Genomic DNA, 9,525 nt, shown 5'->3' with positions numbered 1-9,525 from the left:
TTGTCACATGACTAGCCAAGGGACTAAAGGGTTGATCCGAGGGAGGGATCAGTCTTGAAAATCGTGTATTGTATCCGAGGGAGGGATCAGTCTTGAAAATCGTGTATTGTATTGGTACTGTATTGGTTTGTAGTTACTCACCCTCAACTGGTAGATTGTTGTAACGTTTCCTAAACTCAGTTTATGCACATTACAACTACTATGGTTTGCATTGTTTTCATTTATGGGAATTTGCATTCAGTTGTTTCATTATAGCTAATGCCGCATTCATGTGCTACTCGGAACTAGGAAACTCGAACCTTTTCGACTCGCTACAGGTTGAACGCGGCACGTGTATAACTACAACCAGTTAACAAGTAGAACATTTCAGAGTTTCCTAGTTCCGACTAACACGTGAACGTGGCTTTAATATCAAATTCAATTCAAAGGGCTTTATTGACATGGGAAACATGTTCACATTGCCAAACCAACTGAGATAGATAATAAACATCCCCCTTTCCCATTGTCTTTTTTGCCTCAGTGGATCGACTAAATTGTTCTGCCCAAGTTCCAAAAAGCATTTGCAATTGGCATGTATTTGGCTAAAGTACAGTTATGCCCTAAAGTTTAGGCATAGGTGACGCACTAACATCAGATAAAAAATAATGAAAGAAACACCTAATGTAGCCTATTGATATGAATTGATATTGATATGAACAAAAAAATGATACATTTAGGTATTTTTAATGCATTGTTTCCTCTTTATTCAAACCTCATCACACACACAAACACTTTATGTGCCACAGTACCACTTTCTGGTGGTAAACATAAAGCAGAAACTGATTCTTTCAAGACGTTGCAAAACGTTGCGGTCTTGAATGGAACATTTCATTTGCGTGCCAAAAGCGGCAAGGGAAGATGCAATAAACACACATATTTAGCATTGCTAAATTGCTAAACTAGAAAATAAAATACCACACATTGTGTGTTTTTCTGTGACATTAGAGACCTGTCAATGTGAGCAGTATATTTTACAGTTGTTTAGAAAACTGCTGAGAAGGGCGGTTTCAGAGGTAACTAGGTAAACGGAAGTAGAAACGGTAGACCTAAACATGGCGCCTTTGCTGGATCACAAAATTGGCGACGCTATGTTATCTTCTTTACCTTGGCGATCAAAATCGAATCTCTTGACATGTTCACTCCTTTTGCTTATTTACCTGACGTCGCATCCAGCCTTGGCCAAACCGAGCAGCCTCAAAGAGATCACTGACGGAAACTGGGAAGACATCTTGGCAGGGGAATGGATGATTGAATTGTAAGTCCATCTAGCTAGGTAGCAAGCATGATAAGCTAACTGCTTAGTTAAACTGGCAATACATACAGCTAACGTTACTTTGCAATAGGTCGTTTTCTAGTCTTGAATCGGCACTTGTTGATTACCACGCCACGCGGAGAGGGCACACCTAGCTAGATAGTTTATCTTAGATAGATAGCTTGCTAACGTTACATCGTTTCATAGGCTTGCAGCTAACAATCTAAAATCCATGCTTTCAGATTAATCTCAAATGATGTGACAGACCATGGCATGGTGGAGTTGGAAAGATAGAGCTAGGCTGCTGGACTACTGAGTGTTTTTGTTAGGTAGCTAACGTTAGTTGTATGGTGTAGTTAAGACATGTTGACCTGTCACTCATAACATGTTGACACCTGTTGTCATTGAATCTTGGATAGCCGTGTCAGATATGTCTGTTGTTGAAAAACGGTATCTAATGTTAATGTTATTGTCATGCCAATGTTTGGCCCCACCTCACTCGTCCCCGGCAGTTTTGCTCCGTGGTGTCCGGCGTGCCAACAGCTCCAGCCGGTGTGGAATGAGTTTGCCGACTGGGGTGAGGACATGGGCGTCAACATAGCGAAGGTGGACGTTACTGAACAGCCTGGTACGTTATGTATATCTCCCTGGCTTCCTGACTGCCTATCAATAATTTCCCTTCACGTTTCACGAAGTTTCCCATGGTACAGATCATCCTAGCTTCTCCAATCCAAATCTTAACCTTTAGTGGGTAAAATGCTAAACAGACCAAAGATCACTGTCTCTTGGGCCAGCTGCACCCTACTGCTTTCAGAGGAATGAGGAGGGGAGAGGTCCACTATGTTTTGTAGTTGAGACAATGCATCTAATCTGATCCAGCTATAGTCCACTATTACCATTGATATAATTTGTTAGGTCTATCTCATGTTTTTGTAGGCCCTTTGTAATATCAGTCAAGAACAAGATGGTGTTGGACTCATTCAGAGAGATATTTAGTCATATTCACTAATATTCTGCTCTCTCCTCCCGCCCCCACCACCCACGCCTTAGGTTTGAGCGGGCGATTCATCATCACTTCACTTCCGACCGTCTACCAGTAAGTGCCTCAAGCAATGTCTCACATCCTGTTCCTCTCACAGACGCAGGCCAACAAAACTCAACCACCACCCATCATCCTATTTAGACTAATCAGGAAATGTGAAAATCTTACAACCACATTTTAACCAATAACCCTCACTGGAATGTGAGATGCTGTTATATACTTTAGCTTCAGACTTTGTCGGGAAGAGGAAGTGTCTTTCTAACATGTTCTTTTTGTTGTTGTTGCTACTGTTATGATTCTAGACCCAGTTTACACACTAGCCTTATATGTTGCTATAAAATGTTGTCTGTCAATGGTAGAAGAACTGTAAATATATGACCTTACTATAAGGTACTTACTATGTGGCACAATGGGCAAATAATCTGACTGTTTCTTTATTGTGCTTAATGCCACAATATTGGCTTTAATTGTGGTAGATCTCTATGATGACACTGTGTGTGTGTGTGTGTGTGTGTGTGTGTGTGTGTGTGTGTGTGTGTGTCAGCTGTAAGGATGGTTTGTTCAGGAGGTACCAGGGGGCTCGCACCAAAGATGACTTGCTAAGCTTTATTGATGAGAAGAAGTGGCAGGGCATTGAGCCTGTGTCTTCCTGGTTTGGACCATCTTCCTTCATGTGAGTGGATTCATGATTAATTGATTGAGTGATTGATGTGAGTCTCCTCTCATTACGGGGCCTTAATGTGTGAAACTGGAGGGGGAAAAATACTGAAATGTAATGCATGAAAAGGTCCCGCTCGCGGGTCTGCGTTCCCACATCCATACCCACACATGCAGTCAGAGCCCTCCCTCCCTCCTGACATTTTGCTGACATGGGCTTTAAGGGCAAAACTGCTGACGCACAACCATATTTTGAAATTGCACCTTGTGTATTCTACTATTCTAACTCTTAACAGTAAGTTGAGACCTATATATATATATAGAAATGTTATATAGTTAACTATAGAAGATAACCAACAATGCAGTTTTAAGAAAATGGAGTTAAGAAAATATTTACTAAATAAAGTTTTAAAAAGTAACACAATAAATAAACTATAATGCAGCTATATACAGGGGGTACCGGTACCGAATCAATGTGCGGAGGTACAGGTTAGAGGTAATTTGTACATGTAGGTAGGGGTAAAGTGACTGCATAGATAATAAACAGTGAGTAGCAGCAGAGTAAAAACAAAGGGGGGGGTCAATGCAATAGTCTGGTTGGCGACTTGATTAGTTGTTCAGCAGTCTTATGGTTTGGGGGTAGAAGCTGTTAAGGAGTCTTTTAGACCTAGACTTGGCGCTCCGGTACTGCTTTCCGTGCGGTAGCAGAGCGAACAGTCTATGACCTGGGTGACCTGAGTCTTTTGCAATTTTTTGGGCCTTCCTCTGACACAGCCTAGTATATAGGTCCTGGATGGCAGGATGCTTGTTCCCAGTGATGTACTGGGCTGTACGCACTACCCTCTGTAGCGCCTTACAGTCGGATGCCGAGCAGTTGCCATACCAGGTGGTGATGCAACCGGTCAGGATGCTCTCAATGGTGCAGATGTAGAACTTTTTGAGGATCTGGGGCCGATGCCGTATCTTTTCAGTCTCCTGAGGGGGGAAAATGCGTTGTCGTGCCCTCTTCACAACTTTCTTGGTGTGTTTGGACCATGATAGTTTGACACTTTAATCAGGTTAGCTGGTAATTCTTAAATTATCTAAATTAAAATGTCTAAAAGGTATTTCTCCCTTTTCTCCCCCTGAAGGATGAACACAATGTCCGCTCTCTTCAAGCTGTCAATGTTCATTAGGGTGAGTGCTGCTTTTGCCTTCACTCTGTGAGCTGTCAGACGCCACACACCAACACCACACCCACACCACACCCACACCACACCCACACCCACACCACACCACACCAACACCACACCCACACCACACCAACACCACACCAACACCAACACAACACCACACCAACACTATGGCTGCATCCCAAATGGCTCCCTATGTAGTGCACCACCTTTGACCTTTGACCAGGGCCCGGTTTCCCGATAGCGATGGAATTTAGGCTTACAGAGTGTTTTTTAACGATGCATCTTTCCTACAACGCCAAAGATGTAACATATTTCCCAGAACACCATGCGGAGAGAACGTTCCATAAGTGTGTCGTTGAGGCATGTGTTGATACTGATAGAATGGAACGAAAGGCAGTGCTGCTCTCAGATCAGGTTTCTCCATTCAAATCCCACCTTAACCTTTGCCCTCAGAACAGCCTCAATTCGTCGGGACATGGACTCTACAAGGTGTCGAAAGTGTTCCACAGGGATGCTGGCCCATGTTGACTCCAATGCTTCCCACAGTTGTGTCAAGTTAGCTGGATGTCCTTTGGGTGGTGGACCATTCTTGATACACAGGAAACTGTTGAGTGTGAAAAGCCTATATTGTAGTTACACTATTTATCTCTTAATGCCGTCATCTCAGTCTTCATTTGAAGCATATTTTATCCTTCGCCTGTTTGCAAAGACATTGCCAAGTTGTAACTGACAGTTGACTTCTCGTTGTTCTGTCCCCTCCAGCATTGCCATAACTACCTGATAGAGCATTTGGGGATTCCAGTGTGGGGCTCATATGTCATCTTTGGACTGGCCACTCTCTTCTCTGGCCTCGTCCTGGGACTGGTACGTTAGTCATACTCCTCGATATTCAATCCCTATGTGATGTGTCTTTGTTTGATTTTAATTGAGCTAGGATTTGATTTATCTTGCACTTTTGATTTTAATGTACTTTTTAATGTAAGGTGTCCTGAAAGGCGTCTGGTCATATAAAGTGTTGTTATTAGTTAGTATTATGTGCGTGCCCTCACATAGTGGACCACCAAGACACATGTAAACAATGGAGCAAATGCATCCCATTTTATATTTTGTTGGAAAAATGACAGGCTGTGGAAGTTATTGGAGGCAAACAAAGAGAGATGTCAATATCTTCCAGTAACATCAACTCTGCTCTCCTCACCAATCGAGACAACTTCTCTTGTGCCTTCTCTTCCAGATACTGGTGTTCATTGCAGATTTTGTCTTCCCATCACGACGATTTAACTCCCCAAACTACTACCAGAGTGAGTACGAGATGACAGAGAATCCATGCAAATGTAACTCTGTGTTATGTGCTGAACTCTTGGAGCGGATATAGTAGTAGAGGATTATGGTAGTCTTTTATCGTTTGTCTTTACAGAGAACAGACTTTTTTGTATTCTTAAGTTGTGGACAGTTCTGTTTTTAGTGTAGGAGCAGTGGCATGGAGGGTGCAGTATGTAATATAATGACTTTGTTATTGTCCTGTACTGTTATTCATATAGTCTTTATTGTCCTGTTATTCATATAGTCTTTATCCTGTTATTCTTATTGGCCTGTTATTCATATAGTCTTTATTGTCCCATTCCAGAGAAACAGACGATGGAACAAGCCAGGCTGATTCAGCAGCTGGAGGAGGAGCAGGAGGCGGACGGAGAAGAGGATGATGAGGACGATGAAGATGGAGAACAGGAAGATGTCTGGAGGAGGAGGAGAGCATCTCCCGAGGGGCGTCCAGAGGAGGTGCTGCGAAAGAGGGTGGTGGGCAACCGTGAGGACCAGGATGAGGACTCCTAGAGGCCTGGAGGGGAATTGAAGATGCCCCTTCAAACAGCGAGGAAGGGGAGGGGGCCTGGTTTGGGGCCTAAGCTTGTTTTTATAAAGTGCCTCAGAATAGGAGTACTGATCTAGGATTTTTTGATCATGATAACTAAGATGACATGGACAGGTGGAACTGATCCTAGATCAGTACTCCTACTCTGAGGTGCTCTATGAATACGGGACCTGGTCCTGAGCAGCAGTAGTTTACAGCAGACGGCTTACAGAGCCCTAGCAACGCGCTGGCAAGGCCTCAGCAACGCCTTGCTTCTTCTCCCTTCAGCTTCACCGGGAGTGCCCCGTATTCTGACCGCTCTGCTCTCACCACCAGCACCCTCCCCTGGATTGGAGGTGCTACTGCAGACTCCCAACACCATTATCATGTTCTTTAGGCATCAAATGAAGGAAACAGACAGGAACAGGAAGGGTTTATCCATGTCCAATATGAAATGCTCCTTTTTCATTTTCCGTTGGTAAACTAAAAAAAATTGTTGTCCCTAATGAACACAAAGCTGTTCATCCTATTTCTTTTGAAACTGATCGATTGGGTGGTTGAGGTTTCAAGGAAAATTCCACCCAAAAATATTTTGTTTTTTGTTTTATTAGTCCATTGTTGACATAGTCCCAAAAGATATGTAACTTTCAAAATACAGAAATCATCCCCGTGTGATGCATTTAGCCTCATATGAGGCTACTTTTTTGCATCATATGATACAAACTGCGTCATGCGGGGATGATTTCTGTATTTTGAAAGTTGCAAATCTTGAAAACTTGAGTGCTGACAGTCACAAAATGTTTTGCTTATGTCAACAATGGACTAATGAAACAAATACCAAAGGATTGTGTTTGGGTTGAGTTTACCTGAAGGTATGGAGTGCACTGGAACAGGATAATTTTACCGCTTTGTGTGTTATGCATTTTTTTTTTTTTTTTTGTATTCTACATTAATCCCTGTTTTAACAAATTATATACAGCTTTTGAGCATTATTTCATTGTACACTGTGTGTCCAAAACATTAGGAACACCTTCCTAATATAGAGTTTCACCCCCTTTTGACCTCAGAACAGCCTCAATTCGTTGAGGCATGGACTCTTCAAGGCGTTGAAAGCGTTCCACAGGGATGCTGGCCCATGTTGACTCCAATGCTTCCTACAGTTGTGTCAAGTTGGCTGGATGTCCTTTGGGTGGTGGACCATTCTTGATACACAGGAAACTGTTGAGTGTGAAAAACCCAGCAGCGGTGCAGTTCTTGACACAAACCGGTGCGCCAGCGGCCTGGCACCTACTACCATACCCCTTTCGAAGACACTTAAATCTTTTGTCTTGCCCATTCACCCTCTGAATGGCACACATACACAATCCATGTCTCAATTGTCTCGAGGCTTAAACATCCTTCTTTAACCTGTCTTCGTCCCTTCATCTACACTGAATGAAGTGGATTTAATAAGTGACATGGTCAGTCTGTCATGGAAAGAGCAGGTGTTCTTAATGTTTTGTCCACTCAGTGTATATCTTCCATCTGATGTATATTTCTGTTTCTCCTTTTCCACTTTATTATTATTTTTTACCTCAAAGCCTATTGTTTGTTTTCATCCAAGTCTTCCTTGACAGACCTTGTATCCGCCCACCATTGAACTTCATAATGCTTTAGTGAACGCAGTGCAGTTTGCATGCTTTTCTACAGGCAACTAAGATCAAATCTCTTCGGGGTCCTTCATATGTTTCTGTTTGGTCGACACCAAGATGTTGTACAGTTGTTGCTTTCATCTCTGGTGGAAGGGAACTGCTATTTGCTACCTGCCTGGTTTTGATGAAGTCTCACTCCACTTTATACAAATATCGTGGTGCTTACTAAACCTCCCTGGAGGTGGATATTGGTCAGTATGGATCATTAAGGATTTAACTGTTTTGGAGTGGCGAAGACGCCCCTTGTTTTGCTAGAACAGGGCTGCACAGGGGTGCGTTCACAACCCCAGCATGATACGAAGATATTGTGGTGTTAAAATGTTTAATAACCTTGTTTTGTTGATCTCTGCTGTAAGGCCCCTTTGTAAAGCTGGCAGCATGACAACATGAGATTTGTATCTTATGTTGTGTTCATCTCTGTGTGAGAAGTTCTTCCATATAAATCAGAAAATAGTTTATTAATGTGCTGTCAGTCGTCAGACACAATGCATGCCGTCTTTACAATTATTATGGGGGTTCTTCAATATCCTGGTCACAAATGGCACTCTATCCCCTATATAGTTAACTACTGTTGACCAAGACCCATATAGGTCTGGTCAAAAGTAGTGCATTATATAGGGAACAGGGAGCCATTTGGGATGTGTGAGAGGTGATGTTATTTTAACCCTACTTCTGCTCCTTAGTCTTCTGGCTCCTGCTTTACTCTGTGTGAGAGAGTGGGGGGAGGGGGGTAGAGAGAGTGGGGGGAGGGGGGTAGAGAGAGTGGGGGGAGGGGGGTGGAGAGAGAAGGGGGATGGGGTGGAGAGAGAAGGGGGATGGGGTGGAGAGAGAAGGGGGATGGGGGTAGAGGTGTGTGTGTGTGTGTGAGAGAGAGAGAGTGTTTTTTGAAGTTTAACTGAAATTTCCTGGATGCCGATTTTAAGCCTAATCCTGGATTTAAATGCTATTTCAATGTACATTCTTCAGGACTATGCTTAATTGGTGTCCAGGAAACTGTCCCCTAAGAGTTTGAACTCAAGGTCGTTAACCTATTTTCATGGTTTGAAAAGAGGCTAAAGTAAATCCCCAGGGCAGTCGATGCAGAATACCAATGGTCAAAGCCAGGGCCCGTAAAGCGTCTGAGTAGGAGTGCTGATCTGAGATCAGTTTTACCTTTTGAATCATATGAATAAGATGGGGCAACTGATCCTAGATCAGCACTCCTACTCTGAGACGCTTTATGGATATAGTTTGGTCTTGTTCTTTCAGAAGAACAGGACGTCAAACAAGAATGACTTTGTGACTGTACTGTGCATCGTTCATAAAATAGTGTTGTGCGTATAGGACATGTAGTTTTACATTTTCTGAGTGGGCAGTAGAAGTGGCATTGTAACCGGGACGAGTATTTTACTGACATTTCATTATCTGTCAAAACTGACAGATGCTCACAAAAACCTGTTTATGTATTTCAGCTTTGTATAACAGACCGGTTTAGGCCTATGACCTATGACCTGTGTTGACGTTCCACATTTTTAGCAATGACTTTTCTTTTGACTTCTCTTTTTTTTAAATGCTATTATTTCTTTCCTACAAGCTATTTCCTCATGTTGTGACAAGGGTACCACATCAAAATACGCTCACCTGGACATTTAACATGGATTCATTTGGTTTGAAATCTAACTGTGGCTTCTAGCTTTCCTCGCTTCAGCTGCAGGGCTTATCCTAAATGGCTCCTTATAGAGTGCAGGTCAATAGTAGTGCATTTATATAGGGAATAGGGTGCCGTTTGAGTCATAGAGAGATGCACGTAGGACACTGAGACAACTATGTTCTTACCTGTG

The 9,525-nt window shown here is 42.8% G+C and overlaps 1 protein-coding gene across 1 annotated transcript; it reads left to right on the top strand.

The window, feature by feature from the left end:
* Nucleotides 1-908: 908 nt before the first annotated feature.
* Nucleotides 909-8,161, top strand: LOC111963580 (thioredoxin-related transmembrane protein 1). The gene is made up of 8 exons (XM_023987123.2): nt 909-1,294; nt 1,804-1,919; nt 2,342-2,387; nt 2,878-3,006; nt 4,121-4,166; nt 4,928-5,029; nt 5,400-5,466; nt 5,793-8,161. Exons 1-8 carry the CDS (start codon nt 1,092-1,094, stop codon nt 5,996-5,998), a joined length of 915 nt encoding a protein of 304 aa, XP_023842891.1. The 5' UTR covers nt 909-1,091; the 3' UTR covers nt 5,999-8,161.
* The last annotated feature ends 1,364 nt before the right edge of the window (nt 8,162-9,525 follow it).

This window comes from Salvelinus sp. IW2-2015, linkage group LG4q.2 (genome assembly GCF_002910315.2).
Source record: "Salvelinus sp. IW2-2015 linkage group LG4q.2, ASM291031v2, whole genome shotgun sequence".
Lineage (NCBI taxonomy): Eukaryota > Metazoa > Chordata > Actinopteri > Salmoniformes > Salmonidae > Salvelinus > Salvelinus sp. IW2-2015.
Note: the sequence above shows the minus strand (reverse complement) of the source record. Positions and strands in the feature narration are given on the sequence as shown.

Excerpts from the sequence above, each read along its gene's own strand:
- LOC111963580 (XM_023987123.2), top strand. The coding sequence starts at position 1,092 with ATGGCGCCTTTGCTGGATCACAAAATTGGCGACGCTATGTTATCTTCT. Across the intron at positions 1,295-1,803 it reads GGGGAATGGATGATTGAATT|TTTTGCTCCGTGGTGTCCGG; the intron begins GTAAGTCCATCT and ends CGTCCCCGGCAG. Across the intron at positions 5,467-5,792 it reads CTCCCCAAACTACTACCAGA|AGAAACAGACGATGGAACAA; the intron begins GTGAGTACGAGA and ends GTCCCATTCCAG.